The sequence below is a fragment of the Natator depressus genome, chromosome 2 (assembly GCF_965152275.1).
Source record: "Natator depressus isolate rNatDep1 chromosome 2, rNatDep2.hap1, whole genome shotgun sequence".
NCBI classification, from domain to species: Eukaryota; Metazoa; Chordata; order Testudines; family Cheloniidae; genus Natator; species Natator depressus.
This window is the reverse complement of record NC_134235.1, coordinates 113561810-113576641: the sequence shown is the minus strand read 5'-3', so window position 1 is coordinate 113576641 and position 14832 is coordinate 113561810. Positions and strand designations below refer to the sequence as shown.

The 14832-nt window shown below is 40.0% G+C and overlaps 1 protein-coding gene across 1 annotated transcript in view; it reads right to left on the bottom strand.

Moving 5' to 3' along the window:
- Positions 1–14832, bottom strand: part of TXNDC5 (thioredoxin domain containing 5) — a 40774-nt gene that overhangs the window by 6617 nt on the left and 19325 nt on the right. Inside the window, exons 5-8 of the mRNA XM_074944905.1 lie at positions 11169–11284; positions 8569–8655; positions 5591–5731; positions 3395–3477 (exon numbers count right to left, since the gene is read on the bottom strand). Of these exons, the coding sequence (XP_074801006.1) occupies positions 3395–3477; positions 5591–5731; positions 8569–8655; positions 11169–11284 (427 nt within the window). The remainder of the gene's footprint in view (positions 1–3394; positions 3478–5590; positions 5732–8568; positions 8656–11168; positions 11285–14832) is intronic.

The following is a 14832-nucleotide window of genomic DNA, read 5'->3' as shown; positions in this document are numbered from 1 at the left end:
TCTGGAGTTTGCCCCATGTACCAGTACCCTTTTAGAATCCAATGAGAAGAGGGGAAGGTATTTAAAGTGTAATTCTACTCTGAAAAGTAACTAAAAGGGCTTATTGGGATTCCACTTTTGTCTCTCAATTCTCTTTATATTGAGCTCAGAAAACTAATTCCCAACCCTGCAAACTACATCTGGGTTCTGAATCAAGCCAGATTCTTTCCTCCTTGTGCATTATAGCCTGTAAAAGGTTGTGTAGGCAAAATCTGGTCCTGTGCAACCACATCTGCAGTGGCGCTGCACAGGTATAAAGTGAACAGCAGACAATTCCACTTATGATATATATTAAAGAGAATTCACCTCATTTCCTCTTAGCTGCATTGAGTCTACAGTGATGAGTAAAAAAGCAGTTAATTTTTGACAATGAAGTCAGCAAGTTATTTTACAGAACCCAAACTATGCGAAGAATCACCACTGTATAAAAATTACTGTACTGCTGTGGAAGCGTACAATCTGCTTTCAGACAGGAATCAAGAAAGTAGCCGCAGAGTATGCTGGGAATGAGCGCAGAAGGCCACACAGCAAAGGCAAGCACTGTTTTTTAGTATACAAATATCAATATTAGTACTGAATAGACATAAGAAGCTGATCTTTTGGGTAAGAAAAAGCCATGACAAGTCTTCTAGCAGTTCTACTCTGATTTTACAATTTAATTTACTGTGTTTCTCTTCTTCCCCCAGAGTATCTCTCATGCATAATAGGGTAACATTGGTGGCCCTCTAGCAGAAGCACCCCATCACTCTCAGCATGGCTCAGGGGTAGCTCTCACACATCGGAGTCAGTAGATTATGGATCCCACACCATGACTTGGGCTCACAGCCAGTGCTGAAATTGCAGTTTAAAAATAGGGAATAGTGCCATGCTGAGAGGCGTGATCACTCACTCTGCTAGGTACAAATTAAAAATTCCATGATACTTTTTGTAAATGGTAAGAATAGCATTTCCCCATCTCAAAATAAACCACAGTAAAATCTGAGATTGCTGAACATATTAAATTGTTGGTTGCATTTGCCTAGTACTGCTGCACTACATATGGCTAACTTACTGCTCTGAAATACTAGCACTTCAATACAAGTATAACAGTTTTCTATTCCATCACCCCTTCCTGTTCAATGCATCTTGGGGGTTAATCAGAGGATGTGTGAGGAAATTTGAATTACACTGTCTTCTGCACACAATGACATTCAGCTTTTTCCATCTCTTCCAACACAGCCAGTGAGGTGGAGCCCACTAACAGATCGGGGTAGGAAGGAGAGCTAGCTGCCTGAGGCTCAATCTAGGTATGACTGAAGTTTGTGGAAGAAAGTAATGAAACTGTCACTCCTCTCAGGTGTGGGGAGCAATGATGTGTTTGTTACACAGGTTTGCAACATTGGGGTCTTGTTGCATGTACCAGCTGTGCTGGGCAGTCCAGTAACAAGCAGATACCAAATATAAATTAATCATTTGGGAATTTTTCCACTGCATGCAGACTAGGGTTGCAAACTTTCTAATCACACAAAACCAAACACCCAAACCCTGCCTCTTCCCCTAGGTCCCATCCCCTTCCCCGAGGCCCCGCCTGCACTCACTACATTCCCCCTCCCTCAGTGACTCACTTTCTCCCACCCTCACTCACTTTCATTGGGCAAGAGGTTGGGGTGCACGAGAGGGTGGGCTCTAATTGGGGATGCGGGGCTACAGGGTGGGGCCAGAAATGAGAGGTTTGGGGTGCAGGAGGGGGCTCCAGGCTGGGGCCAAGGGATTCAGAATGCGGGAGGGGGTTGAGGCAGGGGGTTGTGGGCTCCAGGCTGGGGCCAAGGGATTCAGAGTGCGGGAGGGGGCTGCAGGTTGAGGTGCGGGAGGGGGTGAGGGCTCTGGGGTGGGGCTGGGGATGAGGGGTTTGGGGTGCAGGGGGGGCTGAGGGTTGGGATACAGGTTCTGGGTTGGGGGTGCAGGAGGCTGGCTCCGAGTTTGGGGGGGCTCAGGGCTGGGCAGAGGGGGGTGGGATGCAGGCTTACCGTGGGCAGTTCCCAGTCAGCAGGGCAGCGGGGCTAAGGCAGGCTCCCTGCCTGTCCTGACTCCACACTGATGGCCAGCAGGTCGGGCTCCTAGGCCAGCGGCACCCAGGAGGCTCTGCACACTGCTCTCACCTGCAGGCACTGCCCCCCCGCCCCAAGCGCCATTGGCTGCAGTTCCTGGCCAATGGGAATGTGAAGTCAGTGCTTAGGCAGGGATGGCCACGTGGCTCCATGGGCTGCCCCTGCCCAAGCACTGACTTCACATTCCCATTGGCCAGGAACCGCAGCCAATAGAGCTGGGGGGGGGGGGCAGTGCCTGCAGGTGAGAGCAGTGTGCAGAGCCTCCTGGGTGCCCCTGGCCTAGGAGCCAGACCTGCCGGGCACTTCCAGTGCGCAGCGCAGCACCAGGACAGGTAGGGATTAGCCTGCCTTAGCCCTGCAGCACCACCGACCAGATTTTTAACAGCCCGGTCAGCAGTGCTGACTGGAGCCACCAGGGTCCCTTTTCGACCTGGCATTCCGGTCGAAAACTGGACACCTGGCAGGCAACCCTAATGCAGACTTCACCACGGTCATCCATGCTGGTCACATCAAGGGTGGGTCATTGCAGCTAACATGCATTACATGCAACTTCACCTTAAGACCACCTGGAAATTGCAGCTAGTGCTTTGCATTCTGGTGACAAGATATTAAATAGGACTCCAGTAGTAGCACATTATACCTGTGCTCCATGGTCTGCACTGGTTTCAGAGTAGCAGCCGTGTCAGTCTGTATCCGCAAAAAGACAAGGAGGACTTGTGGCACCTTGGAGACTAACACATTTATTTGAGCATAAGCTTTCGTGAGCTACAGCTCACTTCATCAGATGCACTGACTCCCAACTGATTTCCAGGTGAAGTTTCTAACCTCAGAAGTCCTAAACAGTTTGGGCCCTGCTCTGATGCAGAGAGCACCTCTCCCCTTGTGTGATTCCAAGAAAACTGAGATCACCAGAGGTGCTCAAGCAACAGCCAGTTTAAACCAAGTCAAGTCATCCTTAGGTGGTGAGTCTTCAAAGGAAATGTCACTTCCCTCCTTTCCCCTCATGTCTGCCAGTGCCTGGATTTGATTCTGGGTATGCAGCAAGGTGGGTTTTGCCAGTCTCTCTCAGGGGACAATAGATAGGAGAATTTTGCTGCCACTCTGCTTGTTTATAAATATTTACTTATTCAAGCTTTGTACACAAGTTAAGATTTAATGCATTTTATATATCTAAATAAAAATTATGTAGGAGCACAAAACTCACACCAAATAATGAATAAAAAGCTAAATACCAATAATTCAGGATAATTTATACAAAAACTACTTACCATGGAGCATAGAATTTAATAAATGTAACCCCTTTAGCAATGGTTTGGTCAAAGTCTTTTTCAGAGAGAGACAGGACTGTAGCCTGTCAAGAGAAACACAAGTCAAAATTGTATAAGAAGTCAGTTCTTTGAACTCCTGAAATATGTTAAAGAGAAACTCTCAAAACTGCTGCTGTCACTGCCAGATCTCTTCAATCAGATTAGCAGCGTATGCCACTGCCAACCCCCAAATTATGTTTTTCCCTTATATGCCAAGAAATGAAAATATTTCAAGGTCATTTTCACCCATTTGTTGAAAAATAGTGTACCCAAATATGTAACTTTGTAGTATCTGAAAGGCTAAGTGTCTAGCAGCTAATGAGCCTTCAACTTCATTTTCATATGCTGTCATGCAACTTCCTATGGAATCACTGAGCTAACAATTAGTCTGAACAGTTAAAAAAATACTAATGTGTAAATTAAATGAGCTATCTAGGCCATTCTGATAATATCTTTAAAAGCTCTCCCACTGTGTTGTTACTCTATGTAAAGTAAACAGACTTGTCACCAGAAACAAACATTTGCATGTCAAGTGTAAAATGCAAAAAACACCGCATGAACACCAACAAGAATACCAACTAAGTGTGTATTTCATACCAAAAAAAAAGGACATTTTATGTGCAGTTTAGTCATTTGAATGGACATAAAATTGAGTTCAGTCTACCAAATAAGGATTAAACTTCTACTCTAAAAAATTGTGTGAGAGAGAGGGCGGGCTTCAAATGAAAGTTCAGATGAGAAGTCTGTGATGAATGACCAAATCTACTTTCTATAAAAGCCTCAAGTTACAACTGGGAATAAATGAAAGAGGGAACTGACACTACTACTTCTTACCCCAATAAAAAAGGATCTTTTACTTTAAGAGAACAAAAATCAAAGAGGAAAAGATATCAATAAGTTTAATTAAAAAACTTCTCTGTATTTCTCAGTTTTATATTAAAAGTCAAATCTAAAATGAAAAAGTCAATTCACTAAAGCCCTATCTTAGATAAAACACTTAAATTCAACATTACAATATTAAAGATGTTGGTTAACAACATTTACAAAAAATATTGTTAGGTCATGAAACTAAATGTAATTATTTTATTAAGACTGATTTTATCTGAAAATTAGATATTAAACTTTGATCTACTATAAATTACCAGAGGAACGAATAATCTCTCACATGTTTTTTAATTTTATACATCCATTACCATCCCACATTTTGTGGGCATAACAAACACCTCTTTTGCAAACCACAAATATTATATAAACTGAACTTAGGCTGTACTTGTTGATGTTACAATTTCTCGATGATTGTATTTGCACATTAGTTGCAATAAAAACCAAAGATGAAAAGCAGAAGTGTGTGGGTTTTTTTTTTTTTTTTTTTAAGACAAAAACCTAAAGTGATGAAGTGTGACCACGTAGAGTACTATTGTTTTATTACCATTTGCTTGGCAATCTGCATAACTCCCTGTAGCTCCAACACACAATTAATGCAGTCATTCCAAACTCAAAACTTTTACTGTCATAATTTCCCACACTATCACATTCATATTTCCCTCCACAATTCTTGCTCTTCCCCCACCTTTTGTGGGATTTTTCCCCTCCATCCTTTCTTTCCCTATAAATACAGTATCATTGTTTTTCAGATGCTCACCTGTTCCTGCTGTCTCTTTCCTATTTCAGGTCAGAATCCTGTTTGTGACAATCATCTCCACAACAACCAAATATGATGTCACAAGGATTCTGACTATGTGAAAGACATACAACATGCTAAATTTAGTAGACAAAAAAAGAAACGAAGTTTTTTTTAAATTCTATCTGTAGATGGATATGCATGCAACCCTCTAAACAATTTACCGTGACTATAATGACATATGGGCAGTTTTGTTTTTTCCCCCGAAGTTTTCCAATGCATCAGGTTAGTAAAAGCATTAGAAAGGCTTAAGGTTCTATGTTCCTCAACAGCAACTACTAACCTAAAATGTCTAATACTAACTTTATTAAAAGCTTTGCATGCAAACATGTTTGGCAAGGTTTACAAAGTTATTGTTTACAGGTTACTAAGCTACCACTTTAGCCATCACAAACTTTATGATAAATGACAGGAAGTGGCAGTAGATCTGTTGGAATACAGATTTTTGATACAATTTTACAGCACAGTCCACTTACCTCATCATGAGTGGGTTCTGTAGGCTGTTGTGGAACTTCAGATGGCTTATCAGCTTCTGGGGCATTCTTGGCATTTTGTAGCTGAGAATCTACATATTCTTTTAATGAATCCAAATCCCTCTTTCCTTTATACTGGTCAGCCTACAATTAAACCATTTGTGAAAATACATATTGTTTGTTTAGCAAATAGAGTTTTCTGGGGTTTTGGATTTTATCTAAAGATAAACATGGTAAATATCTGTAATAGATCATGTAATACGCATATTCATAATAAAATGTTCTGTGATCTGTAAAGATATGTACAGGACTAAGTTTACTCCAAGTATTCAGAATTTGCCACGGAATCCTTCCCTTGTACTTTAGAACCTAAACTTTCATTTAAAAGAAAGATTCAAGATTTTAAAAAGTGGCTGTCTAGAGTAAAACATGGAATTAGAAGCACTCAAAATCTTGGCCCCTCATTTCTAAAAGAAGTTAGCCCTTGTTTCTAGCTCTCAGGATCACAAAGATTCTCTTCAGTGTGTTAAACACAGTGTAAGAAAAAATACAGTAAACAATCAGATTTAGTCTCTATGCTTTAGTTTGATCTGTTGTCAGTGTGTTCTGTTGGTTAAATCGAGTGCTTCCTTTGACAAGTCTTCAGTTTTGGAATCTCAGATTCCGGTAAGTCCCAGAAGTCTTTGGGGTCAATTTCAGCCCCCTCAGGTGTGAGCTATGAGATGTACCTTAGATTTGAAATATCTTTTCAACGTACTGTTTACAAACTTTCCTACACCTTCTGAGTGAGACAGACATGCCTCTTTAGTCATATCCTATGCCTTTGGAGAACACTACAGACTTCGTATCTTTGCCATTCATATGGCCCATGTCCAAATAGCTGTGACTGCTTCTGTCCCTCTCTGACACCCCCAGTCTAAACCAGGGAGCTCAAAGATCCCAAGAAGTCTGTACCTGCTCATTCTTATCCATTTCAGCAGGGCGGAGCTCTGCCCATTTTTTTCTCCTCCACCACCCTTGGAGACCTTACCTACCTCTTTCCAGTACTGATGACATGCCAAATTTCAATTATGAGGAGTAAGATGATGACAACGATGGTGACAATGCTCAACTGGCTGAAGCAGTTCCCCACTTATTGAACAGTATCATGACCTTCCCATTGGACAACTATAAAATTTTCCAGGAGTTGCTGGGTCAAATGGTTGGAAGTTTTATTTCTGGATGTCACACTTGTCCAAAGAAACATCTTTCTGATTCTGACGGGAGTCCAGCATGAGGGAATAGCAGGATGTTGATAAAGGCCAACTTGACCTTGCCAGACCCGTAGTTCCCCAGGGCAGTGGCTAAAAAGGAGACTCATTTTTACCCAGCATAACAGTAGAGTGTTTATGTTTTTTCTTTTCAGTTTCTGGTTTTGGAAGCAGCTGAAAGGTCCAAGGGAATAGGAGCAACTTTATCTTCACTAATGGATAAGTAGTTCAAAAAATACTCATCTTGTCAGGAAAGCCTACTCTGAAGTGACCATAGCTCTTTGTAATGGCTATTAATGTGTGGTGCTCCTGATGAAATACATTATTATTTGGGGCCACCAACAGTCTCCTGGGACAACAACATAAAGCATCTTGGAAATTGTTTTGGAAGGTCAGAATGTTCCCTGTGCTTAAGAGCCTTTGCTGTGTTGCTCTCTGCTGTTAAGGCTGTGGAGACAGCAGTCAGCTTAAATCACCATTCCCAACTGTAGTTCTCCCGCCAGAAGTTCAGAGTAGAAGTGAAAATTCTGTTACAGGCTTTCATGGCCACCTTGGTGACTATGCTCCACAAAGATTCACATCCTTACCCCAAACTTTTTACTTAAGGTGGCTGTAGGCTAATTTGTACTGCAACACAAACCTTCCAGTTTTCTTCCTAATACCAGTTACTTGGGGAAATAGATGCGTAAACTGGACATAGAGTGATAACTTATTTAGATACAATGACACCCATTGGAAAGTTATCGAGGCTGTTCACACTCTTTTGTGATAGTCCGGTAATGAATTACCTGAAAGACTTCAGAAATGGGTTATTCTTTGTGTTTAGACTTGTTGCAGTTGAGTTGATGTCTTCCTAAATAACAAGTTTAGAGCTCATTCCACTAGCTCTAAGGCAGATTAATTTAATAGACTACGTAAGCATGACTTAATTTGTAAAGTTAGCACTTTCAGCTCTATTCATATGCAGCACTATTCTCAATCTTACTCCAATGCTTGAAAGCAGTTCTGTGATTCTTGTTTAATTAGTCCCCCTTTAGAGTTACTTCTGGTAAATCTCCCAAATGTGAAGATCTTCAGAGGCAATTCTCTTAGGAGGAAAATATGACTTACAGTAAAGCTTATTTGGTGTTGTTCAAATATATTGCCTCTGCAGATCTGCACTCCTCATTTCCCTAACCTCTTCAGAGTCCTTCGCAACTGGAGCCACAGGATTCTTATAACCTCACTTCAAATGTTCAGACTTGTGAACTCAACAGGCACTGCTCTGAGCTGATGGCTCCAGGGCCATGCAATACCCATGAATGTGAATCTGGAGAGGCAACATCAGGGGCGAGGGGCAGATTCTATTTCGTCTATTTCATCTATATTTCTAGACACTTTTACATGTAAGGATAAAGTTGGAAGATGAAAATATACCCAGAGCTCTCTCATAAGTTGGTATGTTTTGAGATATCTATCCCTGGTTTATGAACAATGTATGGTTTTTGGTTATTTGCAGACCAGGATGCACAACTATGTTAGATGTTTTATTTGTGGCACAAATGAAAGCAGTCACCACCCCATCCCAGACACTGCCCCATTCGTATTGTCCATCTTTACATCTCTTATAAAGAGGCTTTAAAATATATTCAAATAAGCCAACTTCTCCCAACATGCAAGAACATTCTACAAGCCTGCTTTTCTTCACAGAGGAAGAAAGGGTTTGACCTTGTACTGTATTTGCAGCCTTACCTTTTCACCATTCCTAAACCAGAGGAGGGTGGGATATCCACGAACTTGGTTTTCAGAACAGACTTCATAATGCTGTGTACAGTCAACCTAAAGTTTAAAATAGTTATAATCATTCACTCATATGGAATAAAATCCATCCTGTTCCAAACACAGCATCATACCCTTTATATTTCATATCTCACAATATGTATCTACAGAGAAATGCAAGGTCTGTCAGAAGCTAATTGGAATAATTTACAAGTCTTGTCTTGAAAGCCATTTAAGTATGTGTTCCAAATCTCTCTCAAGCTGTTCAGGGAAAGTAGAGGTAGAAGCAGAAAAGAACAAAGGAACTAAGATATAATATGCTAGTTAAAACAAGTATTCAGTATTTGCAGAGTGAAAAAAAGTACAACCTGGGCAGGAGGGCACCCAATACTCATATGTTAAGAGTTTGAAACCTAAATTTTCAGTACAAGGATTTACTGGTCTGTTTTATTATTTTGTTTATTTTTTAAATCATATAGGAGTACTCTGAAATCAGAAATCAAACAGCTAGTAACTTGACTTCAGTACAAGGGAAATTCCAAATGCTGAGCAACTGGAATTCAAATTAGATTCTAATGTTGCCACAAGCCAATTTGTAAGGACAGAGATTACATCTACACAGGGATAAAAGATCTGCAGTACAGCTGTGGATGGCCCAGGTCAACTGACTTGGGCTTGTGGGGCTAAATATTGCTGTGTAGACATTTGGACTTCGGCTGGAGGCCGAGCTCTGGGACCCTCCCCCTCACAGGGTCCCAGAGCTCAGGCTCCAGCCCAAGCCCATATGTCTACACAGCAATTTTTTTAGCCCCAGAGCCAAAGCAGTAGTCTGAGCCAGTTAACCTGGGACAGCAATTTTTTTTTTTTTTTTTTAATACCTGTGTAGGCATACCCTAATTTACAAATCTGATTAATAAGCAAATAAATAATCTACATGTCACATGCATGGTTTCAGCATCTGCTTGAGACAGCACTTAGATTTTTAAAGTTAACATTCGGAATTCTTTGCCACAGATCACTGAAGTGAGGACAAGTAAACAGACTACAGGCACAAAGTAAAAGGTGCTACTGACATTCACCTGGATTACATGAAGGTCATGTTTCCTGCCTACTTAGGGAATCACAGTCTAAGCCAAAACAAGTTTCCAATAGTTTCATGGTACCCTGTTACACAAAACTAGGTAGACATTGAGACAAGACTAACTGCCTTTATTAGAAAAAAAATGCTAAAAAATGCAAGATAGAACACTGGATAAAACAGGACTTTTGAAAACAATGAACTTATAACTCTCTCCATGAAGAAAGACTGGGTAATACTGTAGTAAGAGCATACTTAAACCAAGCAATAACTGCACCAGATAGCTCATGCAAACATTCCAGATGCTCAAAAAGTAATCATTGTTTAATACAGATAGTATCAAAGGACAAAAATCCTCTGGTACTTTATTCTGAGCAATCTCAAATGTGTTGCCAGATTCCAAAACATTTAAATTTCTCAATAGACTCACTCTGATCTACACCATAAGAGAAGTTTACTCTTACAGCGAAAAAGAACTTTCCAAGAGCTTTTCACGTAAGAAGGCTAACTTATCACCAGTGACAACCCAAAGTGCTACTAAGCTAGAGAAAGGAGAGACTGCAGCTTGTCATTAACAGTTTTACTTAGAAGTTAATGGCAGCAGTCTTTAAATACCAAGTTAATACCTTTGAAGGTTTAAGAGTTTAAAAAAGTTAGCCTCTATACATTTAGCATCATCAGAGAACACTGAGGGATTCAGATTGTTAGCCACCAGCATGACTTCAGCATGGGTCAGCAAATAAAGGGAGTAACTGCAGTTGCCAGACCACCTGCATACCTCTGCATAGAAGTCACTTCAGGAACAAATAATAAGCTCCCATGGTAAATACACCACAGAATCTGGTTATCATCCCTAAGGGAAATAGTAAAGCAGGACAAGAGATCAGTTTTTAAGACAGAAGTCTCCCAGAAGTTTAAACTAATTTTTTTGGGGGGTGGGGTATGGGTGGGAGGAGGATATGAATAATGAGAAACAACCCATCATTAATGCCTTTATTGGGTCTAAAATTTACATAAAGTTATCCAGCTGTATACAGTATATTGGAAGAGGAAGAGTAATTTTTACTACGGAAAATAAGTCTTGAAATTTATGAAGCCCTGGCAACAGACAAGGGCAATGCAATACAAAAATCAAAACTGAAAATATTCCTCTCATCATCTACTGTATTCGCCCTCTCTGTTTGTTCATACCTCTGAAACACAGTAATCTGGGTACAGACAAGTTTCTGGCACGCCCTTATTTACAATTAATAGGTCTTGTCAATTCAGCATTGGCCATCTCGTCAGGATAAATAAAATATTTGGGTCCATGTGGCATATCAGAGAAATAGCCAGCTCAAAATTAAAATGGGATCTGTGAAGGTGAAATGGTTTATCAAAAGGTATACAAAATAGAGTAAATAAAGTTTGGCTTACAGACTATAGGATGAGTAGCGTGCTACTTGATTAATATAAAGGAGGTATATTTACAGTTTAATAAGAGCTTTCAACCTACCTTGCCAATCTTGACAGTTTCAGAATGTTCAAGAACTGAAGCCAGCTGTTCCCAGGTTGGAGCCAAAGCCTTGCAGTGGCCACACCAAGGGGCAAAGAATTTGATAAAGTGATTACCTTTAAAAGAAAGAAAGAAAAAAAAGCCTTAATTCATATGTACCTGAAACAGTAGCTGTCATTAAAGAGTAGCTATTTACCACCAATTATAAATTTATCATGGTATTTCCCAGCTTAAGTACAGGTAATTCTGAAAATAGAATAGTAAAAATAAAATAGTGTGGTGCAGTAAACATTAATTTTTAAATGATATCCACTGTACAGTACTTCACTTATATTTACAGTTAGTTTGAAATGTCACAAACTAAACATGGCCACGAATATTTCAGGAACTCGTTTTTCAATGTCATATCCAAGCACATCAGTGCATAATTCATGTCTTTCATCCATCCATCCATCTTCACAAAAACCACCTCCAAAGTTAGATATTTATTAAAAGCACAATTTTCATCTAACCATTTGCTAAACTTTCTTATTCTAACAAGAATTCACGTGGGTCAGCTACGCTGCTGAAGAGTGGAAAACAGTAGAAGAAAAAAGTAAACAGCATAATTTAAAGAGAAACTTCGAACACTGAATACATTTCTAAATAAAGACGTGATGGGAATTCAATTGCTATAAAACTCTTTATTTGAATTAACTCTCCTCTTTTCCTTGCATTGCTCCTCTGTCATCTTCATGTTTGTGTTTATCTAAGTTAAAATTGCAAGCTCTTTGGGACAAGGACTTTTTAAATCTTTGTCATGTAATCCTAGTAAATAGGGTCCAATGGGAACAAAACCTAAGGGATAAAGGAGTTCAGGAGAGCTGGCAGTTTCTCAAGGAGACAATATTAAACGCACAGGTGCCAACTATCCCAATGCAAAGAAATATAGGATGAATAGTAAGAGGCCAACATGGCTCCATCAGGAGCTCTTTAATGACCTGAAAATCAAAAAGGAATCCCACAAAAAGGTGAAAAATGGACAAATTACTACGGAAGAGTACAGAAGAATAGCACAAGCATGTAGGAACAAAATCAGAAAGGCTAAGGCACAAAATTAGTTGCACCTAATAAGGGACATAAAAGGTAGTAACAAATGGAACTTTTAAGTATATTAGGAGCAAGAGAAAGATGAAGGAAAGTGTAGGTCCTCCACTCAGCAGGGAAGGAAAGGCTAATAATTAATGACATCAAGAAGACTAAGCTATTTAATGCCTATTTCACTAAAAAAGGTTAATAGCGACCAGATACTCAACACGATTAATATTAAAAAATGGTGGAAGGAACGCAAGTCAAAATGGGGAAAGAACAGGTTACAAACTATTTAGATAAACAGAACTGGAGAAAGGCAAACATATTCCTATCGTTAAAAAGGGGAAAAAAAGAGGACTTGGGGAATTACTGACCAGGCAGCCTAACTTTGACACCTGGAAAGATGCTGGAAAAAAATCAACAATCAATTAGTAAGCACCTAAAAGATATGAGGAATAGCTAGAATTATAAGTAATAGCAAACATGGATTTGTCATTAACAAATCATTTAGGCACTTAAGAGTCTAAATCCCATTGGCTGTTGATGGGATTTAGATTCCTAAGTGCCTAGATCCCTTCTGAAAATGATATTTAAGCTCCTAAATCAATTAGGCATTGTGACAGCAAAGCAATGCCTACATAACTTTAAAAAACTGGGCCTAAGTAGTTTAGGCTATCTCTACACTAGCACTTACTGTGGTATAACTTATGTAGCTCATGGGTGTGAAAAAGCCACCCCCATGAGCAACATAAGTTACACTGACCTAAGCGTCTCGCTGACATAGCTACGCCGCTCATGGGACTGGAGCAATAAAGCCGATGGGAGAGCTCTCTCCCGTCGGCTGGGAGAGCTTACAGTGGCATTGTTGCAGCTCGTCCGCTGTAAACTCTCTAGTGTAGATGTAGCAGTCAAGTCAGAAGCACTCTACCAACATCAAGGCAACGCCATATTAACACAAAATAGAAAGGAACTAAATACAAAGAAAAGAATGTCAAATGCTTTTAATGCAAGGACATAGAAAAAGTATAGTCACTGGAGAAGCGAAAATATGGAAACCTCTTATAAAAATTAAGTCTTTTTCACTGCTTCCCCCATCCTCCCTCACCCCCCGCAAATATTCCTAACAGAACTTCACTATAAATGGAGATTCACTGTAGGCAGGTTCTACTGTAATTCCATTCCAGTTTAAATGTTTGAAAGAAAACTTGAGAGGCAGAAGGAAAGATTGATGAAAATAAGATTTACTGGTACAACTTTCTGTCTGGGATTGTTGCCTTTTTCATATTTTTACTCTACAGTCGAGTTTCTTAACCAGGAACCATATAAACAAAGATCTAAAAAGTAAGGAATCCTAATGACTCAGTCCAGCTTTTTATCTCCAATGAACCTCTGATTTGGCAAGTGCAGCAAATGTGCCCACCACTTATCTCTGCCCCCTGATCTCTCTTTTGTGGTCCATCAGCCACAAATAACTTGACATTTCACACCACTCTGTGTTGTCCCCACAAAATGATGAACAAGTGAAAGCTTCAATGTGCTTTAGTGTTTTAAAAAGGGATGAGAAATCGCACGCAAAAAACAATGCCATTACTGTGAGGCATATTTCAATCCTTACTGGAAAACTATTAACTTATATTTTTGGTCCAGACAATAGGAGAGTTTAATTAGTATGTGGTTTCCAAGCTGAAACATTAGAGTTTTTAAAGTTTATTAAGTTGACGTTTCTCATTTAGAATAGGTAGCTAATGCAATGATGATGTAGATTATACAATCAGAATTATTAATTTTTTAAATTCCAAATATGCATCCAACAACAACAAAATTGTATGGTGTATGCACAATGTTAGATATACAAAACTATAGAAAAAGATTATGTAGTTTGCAAAACAGAGAACTTGAAAGTTAGGAAATGCCAAATTTAAGAGTTGCCCATGCAACCTTAATTCTGCCCCCTTATGTGTCTACCCTCTGCACTGAAAGAGACAGGCATCCAATGAAAAAAATACCATGTGATCATATAACTAAAAAAGGTCTTATAATGCATACGTACCAGAAGGCAATCTCCTCACTTTCAAATACTGGACTTTGTATTAAAAAAAAAAGGCCAAAAAAATTTCTTAGGTTTTTGAAATCGATTTGAATCCAGAACCTTTAGCACTGCATCACGGACTTCTATCACTTGAACTATGGAAATAACTGCATTACTTAGCAACAGAGGAAGGCTATTATCCCCGAGTGGGGACCGGGGTTCAGGGTGTGCTGGGTCCAAGGGATGACTGAGGGGAGCCCAGTCTCCAAACCATGGAGTTGGGGGAGTGCCTGACCCATGTGATAGTCCCAGAGGGCAGGGATGGACCACGGGGGCAATGGGCTGTATCGGGGAGGGGGAGGTCTGACCTAGCTCTCCTTCCATGACCCCCACTTGAATGCTACCTGAACGGAATTCCATGGATTAAGAAAAGTTACGTCTCTAGCCCCAGGGTGTTGTTCGTGTTGAATTTCAAAGGTCTGTTCCAAACAATGGAGGTGCTAGAGAGTTTCGCAAAGTTACAAGAATCTTTTATAATTGGAAGTATTATGCAACCTAAATATA